The 18,739-nt window shown below is 41.3% G+C and overlaps 1 protein-coding gene across 4 annotated transcripts in view; it reads right to left on the bottom strand.

The window, feature by feature from the left end:
• Positions 1-5,300: 5,300 nt before the first annotated feature.
• The window catches only part of LOC120060621 (sodium channel protein type 8 subunit alpha-like), an 83,748-nt gene continuing 70,309 nt past the window's right edge, over positions 5,301-18,739 (bottom strand). For 2 of the 4 annotated variants that reach the window (XM_039010002.1, XM_039010001.1), the window contains exons 20-25: positions 14,775-14,897; positions 8,761-9,045; positions 8,178-8,369; positions 7,771-7,875; positions 6,835-7,105; positions 5,301-6,451 (exon numbers count right to left, since the gene is read on the bottom strand). In XM_039010002.1, coding sequence (XP_038865930.1) covers positions 5,301-6,451; positions 6,835-7,105; positions 7,771-7,875; positions 8,178-8,369; positions 8,761-9,045; positions 14,775-14,897 — 2,127 coding nt within the window. The remainder of the gene's footprint in view (positions 6,452-6,834; positions 7,106-7,770; positions 7,876-8,177; positions 8,370-8,760; positions 9,046-14,774; positions 14,898-18,739) is intronic. The other 2 variants (XM_039010005.1, XM_039010004.1) reach the window with 1 other exon arrangement.

Below are 18,739 nucleotides of genomic sequence, written 5' to 3'. Positions count from 1 at the left end.
CACAATATTGTAGAAATCTTCTGTACTGTAGAATACTGATATTCTGAATCTTGATCTATAGTTAAAAATAACCCACAGACAATACAGTTTGTAACTGGAAGGCTGCTTTATTGGTAATAAAAAGGTTCGTGCTCAAATGAAGACAATCTTTCATAAGTTCTTACTAAGAGTCCAAGTGGTTGTGCATCACTACCATCTTACTGTATATATCCTGTTTTATATCACGGTGTTCAAATGATAAACAACAGTTTGAAAAGCACTTTTTAATTATTTTTCAGCAAAAAAAGAAAAAAGCCTGTAATAAATCCATGCCAAAAAAAAAGAAAGAAAAAAGAAAACAGAGTCCCGTAATTTAATTAATTCAATATTGATACAAAAATAAATTTCAGATGGAAAGAACAGAAATATAGAAGGCAAGCTGCTTTTTCACAAGCGATAGAAGTGGGTGACACACATAAGCACAAGAAACATAACATTTTGAGTTTGAGCTGTTTTGTTAGGTAACATCACATTGTTGAAGTCTATCTAAAAGAGAAGAAGTGGGGTGTTAGTTTGTTTTCTCGCTTGTAATAGTTGTTAGGATGATCTGATCCTCGGCAGTATAATTTCTGACTCCTCGCGTCGTATGGTACGGACAGGCGGTGTCGTGCTGTAGGCTCGAGTCCCCGATATACGTTGTGCTCCATACGTTTCAACTCAACGACCACCCCACCCTCACCTGTTCCCTCCTTACACAGTTTTGAACATTTAAGTGTGGTATCATCATCTTCCCAAAAATCACAGAAAAAAGCAGAAAAAGGCACATGCCAATGAGTGGAGATAAACACTAGATTAGAAACAAACCATTCAAAGTAAAAGTGAGAGACGATTGAAGCACAAATGATCAGACATTGAAATGTTGAACTGTAACAGTACTGATGTTGTGTGGCTGTATTTATGTGTGGGTAGTTACTCCTAATAGGCTTTGTGGATGTAGGTGTGGATAGATACATTTACATTGACATGTAACGATAGATTGGCCTGCTAGACCTTATGTATAGATAGATAGGTACCAGAGCGTTGGACGTATCTATAGACAGATCTACTATGCCTTGGTTGGGATAGACATACTCCATCTTCACTGGAAGAGGCAGTCACATCCAACCTTGTTGGGACAAATTACTGATTAGTTAGGTTGGTGAGTGAATAGTTGTGTGTCAATTTGAATGTGTGTGTGTGTGTGTGTGTGTGTGTGTCTATTCTGTGTATGTGTTTGTGTTTGTTAAGTGAAGGTTAAAAAGTATGAAAAGTTTGCAGTAGAATGTGAGAAATGTGCTGGTAGCATAAACCTCTACTCATATCAGGCTACAATCCATGGCAGCAGCTCCAGTGACATTGTATGAGCTATTTCCCAACACATACAGTAGGGTGCTGGAAACCAACCAGTTTTAGACATCCACTGAACATGTTGCACATAAATCAAATGTGACAAACAAACAGTGTTCTTTTGTAATATGTATATACATATAGACATATATATGTATACATGTATATATATTTTTGTATTATATAATATCTATATTTCATTCAATTTCCGTCAACAAAGTGAAAAGTGTCTCAAAAAATCCAAAAGGTAACAAATGTGACAAAGGGCATAGCTGGAAGCCATTCTATACTGTTATTGTTTCATTTTACATTATTAGTGGTAACTTTTTAAAATTCCGTATTTACAAAAAACACAACAAAGCATGCCGATAAAATAAAAGAATATAATACATTATTTATAGTTTCTCTCAAAAAGTTCCTTCCTTTTCAGTGATTGTGCCACCATAGCCTGCACTGTACATATATTTCTTATTTTTGTTCATTTTTTCTCTCTCCAAGTAAGTTCAATGATCAATGCATCACTCATCTAAAACATCACATCCAAAATGAACACGGGTTAAAATTGGATGGCATTGTTTGCTCTTATGGTTGTATCGTCAGTGAACGATCAATCGGGAATGTATTTGGTTTTAAGTGTGCAGCAGCCAAACAGACGTTATCGTTATCTGGAGACATGTCTTCATATTGTAAACAGTCCTCTAGATAGTATTATAATAGACAGGACATGGGGATATCAGGTACGGGTACAGGCAGTGTTCAATCAACACACCACAATGGCTTTAATGGTGTGTCCGTAGATACCAGGTTGTTGTCCGACCAGGCATCCGTTTGTTTGTTTGTTTGTTTGTTTGTATAGAGGACCGACCATCACGCCTGTGTAAAAAAACTAACAGCAGACACCTTAAAGAGGAAGTGTTAATATTATGTCTCATCTTGTCTAACCTGCCTGTCACTCACAGAGATCTGACTCGTATTGTTGGTTCGGCCTACGCTGGCCTGGCCTGGCCTAGCGCTCGCTCTCTCATCTTGTTTCATCTGAGTCGTAGTAGCTTCAAACTGCCTTTAAAAACGCCTCACGTGTTCTTAAAGGCACGATTCTACTGTGAATCATGAATCAACTTACCATGAGTTGATACGAGTTGATCATACAAGGCCTATCTGATAGAAGTCTAACAAACTCTTATTCTGAAGAGACAGAGACAATCTGTGAGAAACTACGGTTGGACGGTTCACGCCACTTTGAGCTTATCCCCAGGCAGATTTTTCATTTATCAAACATACAGCAGGTGACCAATAAAAGAATAGCCTGCTAGCATATGACATGATGATGCAAGCCTGGGTCCAACATCCATACACTACAAATAGTGTTGAAGCGGTCCCACAAAAGCGCAATGATACACTGACAAACATGGGACTTTCAGCACTCACTCCTAAGAAGACAAAATCACTATTCTCCCTGCTGCTCTGGCTCGCCATCTTTACTTTCTCTGATCATTTTCATTCATGGCAGTCAGTCTAGAAACTGTGGAGGGTCCGGGAGAGGATCTGTCGAGTCTCTCCATTGGTCCATTGTTATACCATCCTCCAGCTCCCTAATTAAGCCTATCAAATCAGATCTGTTTTTATTCTCTACGAACCTTCCATGGCCGACCGTCTTTTAGTCCCACAGCACATCATGCCAGGAGTGACTGAGCATGTCTTGCTGCAGCTGCTCTATGTACCCTCTATCTGTCCTCTATGTTACTTCTACAGTATGCATCTATGCTGCTTTATAGATGCCACATACATTCTCACTGCTCGAAAATTCAAACTTTCTTCTGAGAATGATTGCACTGCAAGAAGGACATCAGATTCAGAGAAGGACATCTATTTACTTCAGAGCTGGCAACTCAAAGTGTCTGGAAAAGGCCATTGATGTACCACTGGGTCACAGTGAACAATATTCTAAGGGAACTAACTGAGTGACAGAGGACAGAAGTGGATAAAACAGATATGAAAAGAAGAACGAATCTATGGAAGCATCGCTATATCTTTAGTACATTTCAAACAGCTGTTTCAAAATCTGTTACATCTCCCCCTACAGATGACACTCTCTCTTCTCTGTCCACAGATAGACAAAGCATTGGAGGAGAATTAAACATTTCAACTGACACTTGAGCTCGCTACACACAAATCTGTAAAGGATATGGCTATACAGGATATGGCATCAAACATTGCCTGTTCGTACTGCCACAGCAACAACAACAAGAAGGAGTTGGTTGGAGACCACAGGTAAGGGGAGTAGCCGTAGTAACACAGCTAAGACTGGTAACCATAGTAACACAGGCAAGGGTGGTAACCGTTGGATGTAAAAAGGTAAATCAAGGTATGTTGCTAAGCCCCAGATTTGGTTTCTTTAGATTGGTCTGGAAAGTTTTTTTCTAAATCTGTGCATCCTCATTCTGAAGATATACTCTTGGTACAACTCAGCAGCAACTTTCCCTATCCCTCTCAGTACAAACAGAGCAGCAAAAAACCCTTCTAGTTTCTATTTTTCATAAATGTGCCTGAATAAAACTTTGCCTCTGAGTGCCTCACTACATCCCCTGTTAAAATCCCAACGGGCTTCATAAAAAGATTGGTCTGGCAGTTGAAAAGCAACATTATAATAAAGGGTAGGTCATACCACTTTATTCCTTCAATATTGTATATGTAGATGTATATATATATATATATATATATAAATCATTTCCCAGTTATAGTTCTCATATACATTTTTCCAGTGGACGGCCTCAAACGTATGGTCAAGCCATTGTAGTGGTCAGAGAATTAGTGTCTTGTGGACTATGATTACGTCATGCATGATTCCTGATCAAAACATGCCTTCATGCAAGTCATTTCTATGCATTGAACGAGCACAATAATTATTAGTTATCTGAGACTCGGTCGGTCAGAGCGAGTCCCCGCCCTTCTTCAGCCCAAGTCTAAACGCTGACTAATGCCCCCTACCCAGTGTGACAGTGTGAAAGCTCATGTAGAAAATGTATTTTCCATTATGTCGGTATAACAAAGAGAGAGAAGATGAAAAGAGGCAAGTGTGACATGGGCTAAACGTTATGTTCTTTTTTTTGCTGCTCAAATAATGTAAAGACGCAAGTATATTCAGCACAAACAAACGAAAAGTAAAAACCCTTTGTCTACTGTTCTGGGTTTTTTCCTTTCTTTCTCTAATCTTTCATTCTTCGTATTTAAAACTTGCTTAGATGTTGATTATTGTATGTGTTTCCTTGATAAGAAGGACGGTACAGGAACTGGATGTTACAGAGGCCCAGTCAGACTGCGTGGTAGAACAGTTCTAGAGGGTTCTGTAGTGTTCCGTTCCGTTCCACTCCTGGGGTGCTCCCATAGTGGTGGACCTTTCGCTGCAGGGGCTCGTCCACACAGGGTGGTGGCAGTAAGAGACTATTTGCTCCAATAAATCTCCCTCCATTTTGTTTGCAGGGGTTTCTGTCCCTTTTTTCCCGACGATACCCAACATATATGTAATATGTAGTATGTCAATGGTGGGCACACTTTTATTATTATTGAGTTATTATTGATAATTAATTATATTATCATGGTTCTTCCTCACATTATTTCCAAGATATAAAGAAGAAATTCATCATTAGGCAGTAAAATCCTTTTGTGATAATGATGGTGTCCTAACTAAATCCTTATCGTGGGCAACATGTACATCGCCATCGGTGGTTTTCTTCAACCGACCCTAAGTATCCAACGACGAATCTCGATCCTTCATTTTGTATTGAATTTAAGTCCGTAAACATGTTTTTTTATATAGTTTTCGTACATTTTTTTTAACTTGCAAATGATCTTTTTATACAGTTGTCTGTTTGTTGGGCTCAGAGTCTGTTCTCGTTGTGTGTCTTAATTTGCTAATGACAGTCACTGAACCCTAACTAACACTTCGATTCCCGCTCATCTTTTTGGTTTCTGTCCTTCTCTTTCCTCTCTCCCTCGTTCTCCTCCTGTTTCTCCTTGTCAGGTTTGGTCACGCTGTCGTAGGAGGGAAGAGAGGCGGTGGAGGGTGTACTCTCTTTCTTCTCCTCGTTGTTGGTCCCACCATTCTCCAGCTTGGTCTTGGGCCTGCGCTTGCAGATGAAGCCCCGTTTAAGCAAGTGAGCGCGGTAGGCTTTCTGGATGCACCGTGCGGATACGTCCTCCTGGCGCCGGCGCAGTGTAGAAGTGATGGGCTCGTATGAGACCTTGGAGGGGTTAGCCGCCACAAAGCGCTCCTCCATCTGCGTGCGTAGCATGTCCAGCTCCCCACTGTCGCCCAGCACACGCTTGGTGAAGGCAAACAGGATGTCCAGGCAGTGGATGCGGTCGCCGCTGACCATGGGCATGTCCATGGCGATCAGCTCGATGGTGTTGGGTTTGGGAACGCGGAAAGGGTGCTCCAGGGTGTCGGCAAAGTCACCCAGTTTTTGGAAGGTGATGAACTGGGAAGCAGAGGGGTCGAATTTCTCCCAGATTTCATAGAAGGTCTCGAAGTCGTCTTCACTGAGCGGGTCGGCGCTCTCTTCTGTCGCTACACTGAAATTCTCTAAGATGATGGCGATGTACATATTGACTACGACAAGGAAGGAAATAATGATATACATGACAAAGAAAAATATGCCAACTGAGGGGTTGCCGCAGTTGCCTGTAGACGGTGCACCTGGGTTCTCCATGGTTGGGTCACAGTCAGGAGGGTAGTTGAGGATGGGGAGCAAGAGACCATCCCAGCCTGCAGACGTGGTGATCATGAATAAGCAGATCATGCTGTTCCCGAAGGTCTCAAAGTTATACATGTCGTCTATCCCGGCTCCGTGTTTGACGTAGCCGAAGTTGGACATTCCGAAGATGCTGAAAATGAACATGACCAGGAAGAGCAGGAGGCCGATGTTGAACAGGGCTGGAAGTGACATCATCAAGGCGAAGAGTAAAGTCCGTATGCCCTTGGCTCCTTTGATCAGACGCAGGATGCGGCCGATTCGAGCCAATCGGATAACCCTGAAAAGGGTTGGCGAAACGAAGTACTTCTCAATGATGTCAGCCAGGAACATGCCTGTGGAGGGAGAAGGTAGACAAGACAGAGCACACAGTCAGCAGAAATGACTCCCAGTGTCTACCTTCAAAATGTCTCTTCCCTTCTACGATTTTTGGAATTATAGTTACGTTTCCATCCAATTGGCTCCAGAATTTCATGCGAATATTCTACAATCCGCATAAAGAAAATCTGCCATTTTCCCACCAGCGGATTGTTTCCACAAAACGGACTTGTTGCGGATACAAATCAGTGCGTTTTGATGTAGTGCTCACAGAATGTACTTTTTCGCTGCGTCCTGGTCAATAAGTAGTGCACTACATAAGGAAGCGGGTGCCATTCTAGACACAGCCTCACACTTCTTACACAGCCTCACACTTCTTACACAGCCTGACTCTACTTACCCGCGATGGACAGGATGACCACGACCGTGTCGAACACGTTCCAGCCATTGGTGAAGTAGTAGTGGCGCAGGGCGAAGAGTTTCAGGACGAACTCGATGGTGAAAGCCACGATGAAGATGAAGTTGACCCAATAGAGGATGTTCTCCGTCTCATCCGACTGGTCGTCTGTCTCCACCATCATGGTGACCATGTTGAGGCAGATCAACATCATAATGGAGATGTCGAAGACTTGCTGGGTCACAAAGTCAAACACCAACCCTTGGATATAGTTCTGTAGAGACAAGGAGACAACAGCAAGACACACACACACACACACACACACACACACACACACACAGACAGACAGAAACGTACGCATGCAGAGAACACACACACACACAGACAACAACAACAACAACAACAACAACAACAACGACACACACACACATTTTGTTAATCGCAGGGAAATCAATATGTTATCGATTGAAATCAATATTTCAGTGTTAACATCAAATCAGAGTTTATTTGTCACATGCACAGGATACAGCAGGTGTAAACAGTACAGTGAAATGCTTCCTTGCAAGCTCTTCCTAAACAATGCAGTTATGTATAAGTCATATAAAATAAATACATGAGAATAGTTCAAATAATGCAACAAAAAAAACCCCACTAAAAACAACAGAAAACTGCAAAGTTGAGTAGGCGCTAGCAACAAGGCGACAGTCTCTGTCATCTTTCCATATCACTATTCAGTGTTCCGTCAACAATGAAATACTGACAATACTGATTTCATTCTTTTGTGGCAGTGTTTTACACCATAAAGACCGAGCCTTGTCCCATACTGTGTGTTGAGCTGGCTAAACAAATATGGAGTGATATTACTGCCAACAAACTGTTGGCACCAATATCACTCCATAAAAAAAGCCAGGCTAATAAAAGCAGAGAGCAACAGCCAACCTGTGGTCTGGGAATGGGTTTCTGGGGCTTCTTTGAACCCAATTTCTTCATGGCGTTGTAGTACTTCTTCTGTTCCTCTGTCATGAAGATGTCCTGACCTCCAAAGTATAGGGACACACAAACATTTGGTTACAACCCAAACCTAACCCTAACCAATAATACAACACTAGGCCATTAGCCAAACGTTGATAACAATACCATTAGCTGCTTTACACATTCAGAGCCGTATGCAAACAGTGTAAATAACTACATTAAACTGTGATACTTTCATATGACCAGGTATAATGCTTTATAACATGTTATAAGCATGTTTGAGCCATTATAATTTTATATTATGTATATAATATGCTATAGGATTTAGCAAAAAGAGGAGGATGAGGAGGAGGAAGAGAGAAAATAGGTCTTATCTTTTTCTTCTGTTGGTTGAAGTTGTCAATGATGACACCGATGAAGAGGTTGAGGGTGAAGAAGGATCCGAAGATGATGAAGATGACGAAGTAGATGTACATGTAGAGGTTGTCTTCATAGATGGGCTGGTCCTCCACCCTTCTGGAGTCTATGGCTGCGTACATGATGTCCATCCAGCCTTTGAATGTCGCCTTTGGAGGCAAAGAGATCCAATTAACTTAGAATATTCAAAGCACAAATAAAGTTACGTCTCGTTTCCATATGAAGAAAAAAAAAAAATTTCGAACTCAAACCCAAATTTGATGTGTGTCCTGGAGGAGAGCTTGTACATGGAAAGAAATGAGGACATGTGGAAAACAGTATAAAGAACCAACAAATGGACAAACGCATAAAGGAGAGGAATAGAGGGAGAGAGAAGAGCCTCAGAGCGCTGTGCAAGAGGATGGAAGGAAGAGAGAAGAGTAGACACAACATGACAAAATAGGTTAAAAACAGTGAACTGACGTGTGTGTGGGGGGGGGGGGGGGGGGGGGGGGGGGGGGGGGGGTGAGAGAGAGAGAGGGGATGAAGTGACATTCTCACCACTTGAAGCAGAGCCAGGTATCCAGCGCCAACATTGTCAAAGTTGATCTTGACATTCTTCCACCTGACCTCAGTGAAGTTCTGATTAATAAGGGCCAGGCACTGTGTCTTGTTGTTGACCTCGGTGGCAAGAAAGTTATCCTCTGAGGTCTGGTTGAAACAGTAGTAGTACTTGCCCGCGAACAAGTTGACTCCCATGATACTGAAAATCAGCCAAAAGATGAGGCAAACCAGCAACACATTCATAATGGAGGGGATGGCTCCCACCAGGGCGTTGACTACCACCTAGACCCGACCCGACGGAGGAGACAGGAGGATAGAACAGTGTGAGTGACAAAACATACTCCATGATACCTATCAACCCCCATCAGAGCAGCAGCATACTGTTATGGCATCTTATAGCAGAAAGTGGTAGCGAAATTAAATTTGACATGTTTTATTATTGGAGTCATATAACAAATTGTGTTTCAACGTTATTATGATATTTGTATAAAGTATAGTATAGTTTACAGTATGGTTAAGAATATAGTTAGAGTACAATTTAGAGTATGTTTGTGTATATTGTAGTATAGTACAGTATAGTATAATGTAATACAGCACAGTATACTACAGTATTATCATAGTATAGTGTAGTACAGTATCATATAGTATATTACAGTATAATATAGTATAGTTTAGTGAAATCATATATAGTATAACGGTGAAAGAGCAGTATCAGCTCTGTTCTAATTAGAACGAATAGTCTTTGATCTGACCGAGCACACCGCTAGGATTGCCTAAGGGGTCTGCGCACAAACGCCGCACTTTCCTTTAGAGTGAGCATATAACTGTCAAACAACTTGAACTACAAGTGTTTTGCCACACCAGTATGCGGCCTCATCTCTTCCCAAACATTCACCACCCTCCCTCCCTCTGTCCCTTTTCATAAAACAGGCTCTAAACACCCTCCACCCAGACTAACACTATCATTTCAACACAATGCAATGGAAAGCATTCTGATCCATAGGGTGCATCCTAAATAGCACCATATTCCCTATACTGTATAGCGCATTACTATATTACAAAAGTAGTCCACTTTCTGGTTAAAAGTAGTTCACTATATAGGGAATAGGGTGCAATTTGAGGGACAACACATAGACTACGTCCCACTTCCACAACACCCCCCCCCCCCCCCCCCCCCCCCCCCCCCCCCCCCCCCCCCCCCCGCCTATCCTCCTTTATAGCTTCTATCTCCACACTACCCAGCATCCGGACAGGCCGGCCTTCCATACACTGACGTGGACTAAGCTCAGCGTTCTATACTATCCAGAACCTAAAAGGGTCATTCGGCTGTCCCCAAAGGAGAACCCTTTGAAGAACCCTTGTTGGTTCGAGGTAGAACCCTTTTGGTTCCAAGTAGAACCCTTCGGGAACCCTTTTTTCTAAGAGGGTAGTGCATAGTGGGGTTTACCACTAGCTCACTAACAGTGTTAGGCAGGCCGACCAGACCAGCAGCTCTCAGGCACACAGCTGAGCTAAGCATGCATGTCATCTGTTTTTAGCAGACAGACTTGTTTTGTGGAGCCATATTCCCTCCTTGCATACAGTCAGGCAGACAGAGAGCAGAACGAGAGCTTCAGGAGCAGAATTCTCTCAGCAACGTGCAGGACATTGCAATGATTATTTAAAGCTACAGTCAGGGATTTTGGGAGCTGTTCAACGGTCATGTCAATGATGGATATTTATTGATTTACCCATTGGTTCTTGGAGGAATATTACTTACGAATGCTTTTAGTGCTTAGCATAAGTGGATGTCTTTATTTTAACCAAAAATATAGGTTAACTCTTCTCTTAGAGGTTAACATGTAAATTATGACATCATAGGTACTCTCTTTCTACATGTTATTGGAAGTGTTAACTACAGGCTTTTGACTGTTCCTCTTGAATGATTATGGCATATGGAGCTACTGGCTGCTAACTGGCTGCTATGGCACGGGGGTTGGATAAACACCATATGGCCAGAATGGACGCTTCAGGTAGTTGGGTGCCAACTTCTTTCTGTGTGAGTATTATAAAAATATTATAAAAATAGCTTGCTGAAATAGCTGAATTAGCCGAAGGCTTGTTCTTGGACCTCTAATAATACATGTAAGAATCTATTGTGAAAAAATGAAATAGCTGTGAAGGAAAAGCTACCTTTTGAGAGGAACGATCACGATGCGTAAAGAGTTAGCAGTATGCTGCATCATCTCGCTAACATCACACCTCCCACCTTTCCCATAAGAGAACACATATCACTGCTTTCCCATAAGAGAACACATATCACTGCTTTCCCATAAGAGAACACATATCACTGCTTTCCCATAAGAGAACACATATCACTGCTTTCCCATAAGAGAACACATATCACTGCTTTCCCATAAGAGAACACATATCACTGCTTTCCCATAAGAGAACACATATCACTGCTTTCCCATAAGAGAACACATATCACTGCTTTCCCATAAGAGAACACATATCACTGCTTTCCCATAAGAGAACACATATCACTGCACGTGCTGAGAGAATGAACTACTTGCTCCTACTGAGGTAGTATAATTTAACTTGTTTTCAAAGATTCAAGGTAATATTAGCCATGCCTTATATAATCAAATTGGCCATGCCTTATATCATATATAATATATACCTGTATATATCATATATTATAAATATATTCTCAAAGCAGAGGGAAAATGGCTTTCAAAAGTGCATAATGTGCATCGGCAATTAGAGTACATGCGTGTTGTTACATGGATGGCATTGTTGTGCAATCTCAAGAACCGTTCACATCGATAAATAAACAGATAGAGAAATGTTTTGGATAGAGAGATAAAGAGATAACCGCCCAAAATGTTGCTCGTCTTTATGTTACATATCTACCTGACAAGTGGATTTGACACTTGTGTACCTTCTGACACAAACCAAGACCAGTCAGGAATAGATGGTGTAGAGTTAGAATTCAGTCCCTCTGTTCTAAGAACTCAGACATCTGTTTTAAGGTTCTCAGAACTCAATTCTAAGGTTCCATGGTCTCTGTGTGATTGGTCTGTAACTCATGATGTTTCCTGCTAACGTGTCTGCTGCACATTTTTTACATGATGCAGCTGGAAGGTATTGTTGTTGTTTTTTACATTTAAAGTTAATAATATAAAAAATGTTTTAGAACTAAACATTGAAAATGCAACCAAAGACTAGAGAGCAAGCTCATTAGATAATATATAGTAAGACAGTTGTAAGGGTGACTTGGCGACTGTGTCATGCTTGTACAGTACATTGCATTGCTCCAAAAGTAAAAAATGAGGCTAGAAAGCAGCATAATTAAAGATATAGCATTTAACAAGTGAACATAGGCAGTCAGGTAGGTAGGAACAGCCCATTGCATCATTGCATGTTAAGCAGTGCAATATATTCAAATGTAAAGCTGTGTTATGCTGCTCTCTCTCAGAGCTGTTGACTTGCATTGGCCTCCACCATCACACAACCTTCCATTGCAACGGCCAGACAATTCAAGTCAACAAGAGTTCTCAACATTCTAACTCTCCAGAATCTCTTGTCATTATTATGGTTGTCGGTGTCATCTCTCCATTCTCGTACTTCCCTATCAATTTATTTACTACTTTGACTTGTCAATTTTAATATCAAGTTTTCAAAACAAAATAGCAACTCAATTGATGAACATAGACATTGTCTTGAATAGGTGAGTAAGTAAAGTGTTTTATTTTATTTCACTGCTACAGGTATTAGCCTACTGGGCCACCCTCACCTCCTACCACACACACCCAATGAATGAGATCATTCATAGGGGCAATGCAATGTTTGACTACAACACTCCTTAAAAAATGTACCATCATTTTTCGCCCAAAAATGACATTGGAATTTTGACCAGTCTAGCCGCCATAGAAATAAAACCCTTCTAATCCAATGCTAGTCTCATACCTGAGTAAACCAAACAAAGTAAGTATAGTAGCCATAAGAATAGTATAGTAGCCATAAGTATAGTAGCCTACATCCATAAAGCCTATCCAGGGCCTAAAAGTTTTGTGATGTCATCAGCTCGTATTTTGCAATGTCATCCTCATATTTAGCCACTGGATATTTAATATGAATGGGCACTTCAGTATGAACAGAAATGTCAGTCAAATTGATGATTAGCTAGCTAACTTCTCCTGTACCGTAGTAACAGTAGTGCATAGCACACGTCTAAGCCACTACACCTGGTCTGTCATTTTTGGGACATTATGAAGAGGAATGGGGGAAATGCTCTGCGACTGTCTAGGGGTTAAAAAAGATGAGTGTTGTCCTTATAGTTTAATATAATATTAGCCCTGCCTGCCACCCAACCCACACCTATTATATAAGAAAATATGAGATATAAGAGAAAGCTCCAGTGTGCTAAACAATGTTGCCTCCCAGTTTTACTTCCTGTGGGAGTGGAAGGCAACAGGAAGCAGGAAGTAGGAAGCTCTATAAGACCTGCAGTATAGTTGCTATGTAGCATATTGTGTTATGACATGGGGATAATAATGCCTTAGGTGAGATGGCAGCCTATCAGCATATTTCCTAAGCTTCTGCCTTAGGGTCAAGAAGAAGACGAAAAAGCTAGCATACTGAATCTGGTCTGCATTTACATTAAATCGGCTCTCGGGCCACATCTGGCCAATGGGCCGTGAGTTTCAAGCCCCTGGTCTACATTGGACTAACTGACATGACTTAACTGACCTCTGCGATTCAGCCATTTAACATCTCAGCCATTTAACATCACACAAAGTGATAATCACAATGACACAGGCAGAAGCTTAGAAAATATTCTCTTCTCAAACCCACAACAATGTGAGTGTGGAGTGTATGTGTGGTTCTTTCTCAGTCCCTGATGATGCAGATAGATCCTGGACAAGCAGGAAACAGAGAGGAGCAGACAGACTGAGACCTGCTGCAGGCCCAGCAGATCTACTTGGCAAAGATGGAGTGAGCAGTGGAAGGTTAGGAGGAGAGGCAGGGGTAGAGGTAAGGGGGTGCTGCACAGTGCTGCACTTACATACGAGGCTTCAGGAGAGGGTGAGGGTGGAGAGGGTGGTAAGCTCAAACTAGACGACAACGCAACCAATCCAAGGATAGGGAGATAGAAAGGGACTACATGTGATAGAGAGAAAGAGGGACTACGGGTGACAACAACCAGTTGTAACCTGTCTTTACCACCAGGTACCTGGTTCCTACTGGTTGTTCTCTGTGCCAGATAGATGTGTTAAATGATAGGGTGAGTATAGTGGTTGGGGTGAGAGTTGGGGTAGGTTAGGGGAACTGGGGACAGGTGGTGGTAGGGGGGAGGGGGGCTTCTCGATTTAAAGCAGAGATTGAGAATCAGGCCAAATAAACAGCCAATTGTTGATTCAAATGTTCTATGAAATGGTATGTAGTTTGGCTTTGTTGACATGTAGTGTTGACTAGTATTAATTTGATTTTATCCCTCGAGCCAATCATAAAAAACAAAAAATAAATAAATAATAGTTCATTTTTCTAGTTTTTATGTGATGAGGCAGCTTTGTGACATATCCCTCTAGTTCACTATTTTTTGTTCTTTTCTTTCTGTACATAGCAGTAATACTGAAAATATGAATTAGTATTTATATATTTTTTTATTCAATTGAAACCAGGGAAATAGTTTCTGCTGGTAATACTGTATAACTTTGTAGCATTAATATTTAACATTACTTTACACTTCCAGCTGCATCATGACGTGTGCGTATATATATCTATATATAAATTGTATGTGTAAAGTATGGTACAGGATTTGTGTGCATGAAAAGGTGACTTCTTGTCTTGACTATTTTCTTCAAGTTTCTATAAAAAAAATCCCCCAATAAATAAATGTATCATTTTTTGTCATTAAAAAAAATCGAGTTTGGTTACTTTTTGAAAATATTTCAGTTTCTAGCATGCTTTAATAAACTGTTGAATGGGCATGCGTAAGGATCAGCTGCTTAGCTTTAGGATCTTACCCTCATCCCTTCAAAACGTGACAAGGCTCTGAGGGGTCTCAAGGCCCTTAGTGTCCTTAGTGATTTAATAGGACCTAGATCCGAGTAGCCCAGTGCATTAGCTACCAGACTGATTATAGACACCTACACACAAACAGAGAAGCAAAAGAGTTCCAAACTGTTAGAAGTAGTGAGAATATTCTCTAAAAGTAGAAGAGAGACTCAGACGAGAGCCCTTGGAGCAATAGGGCTGGCATGGGTGGAGAGAGTTGCTTGACATACACACATAAATCTATATGTATGTATATACATGTATAATATTGCATTTATATATGTATATACATTGAGAGAGAAGGTCAATGTTTAGTATAGGTTTTATGTGCGTAGTGTTTTAGTAGCAGTAGTAGGTAGGCCGCAGGAGGAGGGGTTTGTTTCTGTTATTTTAGGGCAGTTGGACGAGACTTGACAAACTCCTTTGTACCTGCAAAGAAACTTGTGGTTGAGAGAGAGAGAGAGAGAAAAAGAGGAGAAAGAGAAATACATAAGACTCAAAGGAAGGGAAAAATAGGCCAAAATGTTTTGCCACAGCACACGACTGATTCAGTACAGATACAGACAGGCGAACGAAGGGGACCGGGGAGGAGGAGGAGGAGGGGAGGGAGGAAAGGAGAGAGGTTACAACCTGTAGAAGTTAATATAAAAACCCAACAGACTTGTAGAACCTTACCCTGGCCCCTCTAACATTGTCTCTCCATGTCTGTCGCTCTCGGCTGAGGCATAATATCCCATATAATTTAAGACAGACAAACTTAACGGAACCTAAGAGAAAGAATACAGGTAAATATGTACATGTACGTCATTTTGATTTGCCAAAAATCTCCTTATTATATTCACACAGCATTAGAATCAAATAGGAGGCACATACAATTCATACAGTTAACCACACACTGACAGTAGTAAAGGGCTGGGATAGAGGGTTAAGGGGAGATTGGACACATTAGTTATTTGGCACTGGATGGCACTTAAAGGACCACTGGAGAGACACTGAGTACAGTAGAGTTACACACAGGAACAGGTAACAACACACAACCTCAAAGAAACGGGTGCATCTCCCCCACTCTCACACACAATGGCCCAACACCAAATCAACCCCTAAGCTATGCACTTGTGAAGTACTGAGAGGATTTGTCAGGGGTAAGTAATGCTGGTAATAGCTCCACCTTGCTCCCCCACTCTCACACACAGTACCGCAGCTGCCACTCAGTCATGGGGCCCGAGTTCTTTTATTTGGATACATTTCTTTTTTAAGATTCATGAGCGTTGATCAGGTTTTATTTGTACTTGCAAACATGATTTTGGGGGATAACACTAGCCAAAAAGAAAAGTTTACAGCAGTGACTTTTCTGTAATCAACACAAAGAATTCACCTAAGCTTGACACTTTAAATATTGATTAGTCATCATTCTTCACATTTATCATTCATAGAAAGGCAACGTACCGACAGTCGACAAATTAATTGCTTCCATCTCAGAGGCTTTGTAATATAGCTAGATAATAATGCATTGGACCACTCAGTAAGTGCTTAGCCCAGAGCTGTGCCTCAGACTCTCAGCATTCTTAAATAAGCTCTGTTTAAGCCTATGGAAATGGACTAGGAACCTTGGTACTAAGTTCAAGCATCAGGTTAGACACTCAGTGGAAAGGGAGCTTTTGCAGAGTCATCATTAACAGCAGAGTCTGGTGATCAATAGGCAGCAGCACATACTGTATGCACTGTATAGAAGCGAGGGAGGGGTGTTAAGAAATGATGAGGTAACCTCAAGGAGGCAATGCCTGTCATTAGAAGATGAAGGGGAGCTGCTGTGACCAGTAGGCCTGTACAGTAGCCACTTCCTGTTGTATCTCAGACACAATTGGGGTCGGAGCGCCATGTGTCTGGAAAGCAGAACCAGTAGGCATATAGTGAAGAGAGGAGAGCAAGACTAGTTGTGGCAATGGCTTTTTCAGTCAATTTAGGAAGTAAACTGAAATTCCAATGTCAACTTTCATCATTAGTAATTTCCGTTCACTTCCTGAATTGAAATAGAATTGACCTGACGTGACTAAATGGTACTACAGTATCTCATTGATTCAACGTTACAGATGTCCATCTAATAGTTCTTAGAACGGCAAACACAAAAAGTTTGGCCCGATCTCTCACACTGCCATTGTTCAGGTGGTGAGACTGGGAAGAGAGAGAGCACCAGTTCCTTAACAAAGGGAAAACAGTGGTAGACAGTAAAAACATGTGAAGGCACCTCCAACCAGCCAACCAGACCATACTGGTCAAACTCACTGCAAAGAACACAACATCCAAAGCTGACCAGACCAGTCACAGATAGAGGGGGGATTCTAACAAAGGCAAAATCTTTATTTAGATTTTAAGGCCATTGGCGGTACTACAGTCTATGAAAACTGATATACTACGTACAATGGCACTCTGGTCATTCCAGTTGACAGCGATGAAGCTATCGGCATGGAACTCACCACTGGACTCATGGCTCATGATGAGTCATCTCTGGGTTATGTGGTTCAAGGGCTCCTGAGTCTCCAGGACTCCGTATGACCTGTATATTACACACGATTCCATCAGATTCTAGCTAGCTCAATTATTTTAGTTGAGGACATCCCATTTGTTAATAATCAGTATAGCTGTATAATAACCCAGAAAGCTGTATGATCTGGGCAATGATAAATTTAAATATAAATAATTTTAATTTAAATATTTAAACACACACATCAAGGATAACACAATAAAGTCACTGACTTATTCCCATTGTGCTTCTTTAAAACAGATGCAAAAATAAAATAAAGATTTTGCCTTTATTCTACCGTCACAGTATTTGGGGTATTTGTCACCTTCAGCCTCAGCCTGACCCCTTGGAGTGCCCCTCCCCCTTAGAGATCAAGGGGCCTGCTGTGTGGGTGTGGCAGCCCTCAGCGAATCAGCGTCGAGCTCTGCAAGGCAAGGCCAATCACATCTCTGGGCTGTGATCCAATGAGGAACAGTGGAACAGAAACAGAAAGAAAAACAGAAAGACAACGGAAACTAAAATCAAACAGAACAAAAACAACAATGATGAAAATGGCTAAATGTCTTATAAAATAAAAGGATGGATGGATGGATCCAGCCTCATTCCACTATTACATAACGACTCCATCCCCAAACTCGACTGGCTACTAGCTTTACTAGAAGGATTTGTTTTGATCTAGATTCTACCTTACAGCACTGTGGCTATGTAATTGAAGAGTACTGAGTCCTGCATAAAAATTTGGGTACCCAAAGAAATACTGTACTGTATTATTATGAAAGTGTCATTAAGATAGTGGTGTACTGTAAATGACTGTTTTCTCAACAATGTAAAGCAACTGATTTGATAAAAATCTATTCTTCAACTTTTGGACCAAATAGACTAGAGGTATATTGTAAGTAATGTATGGCTTAACAAAGCAAGGGTTCAGTAAGTTATTCTGTCTTCTCATAGTAATTCTACTGTATCACATTTGCTATTCACATTTCTAAAATACAAATCAAGAACCAGAGAGGCCAATGAAAATATAACTCAACAGAAATATATCAAAACACAAAAGGTATGTGGAACAGATAAACACACACACACACAGAGTAATTCATGCTCGTATAAACTTAAGCAATGATGGTGTCCCCCTTCTGATGGTGCCCACAGAGTGACAACGTGGTTAATTCCAAACCAAACCACAGACATCACAGTGACAATGACAGACAGTAGAGTCACAGACAGGCCACAAACAGACGGACTACCCAGGACGACCTAGACTCGGTGAGGCACAGCAGCATTATAAGAGGGACTGACTGCTTGTTTGCCAGTCTGGAGGACCAAACTTACCAACTGGCTGCCACCATCATTACATCATCACCTCAGCACAAGGTCAAAGGTCACTCACAACATTCCTGGGGTAAGAGGAAG

Source organism: Salvelinus namaycush, chromosome 16 (genome assembly GCF_016432855.1).
Source record: "Salvelinus namaycush isolate Seneca chromosome 16, SaNama_1.0, whole genome shotgun sequence".
Classification (NCBI taxonomy): Eukaryota; Metazoa; Chordata; class Actinopteri; order Salmoniformes; family Salmonidae; genus Salvelinus; species Salvelinus namaycush.
This window is presented reverse-complemented; position numbering and strand designations above follow the sequence as displayed.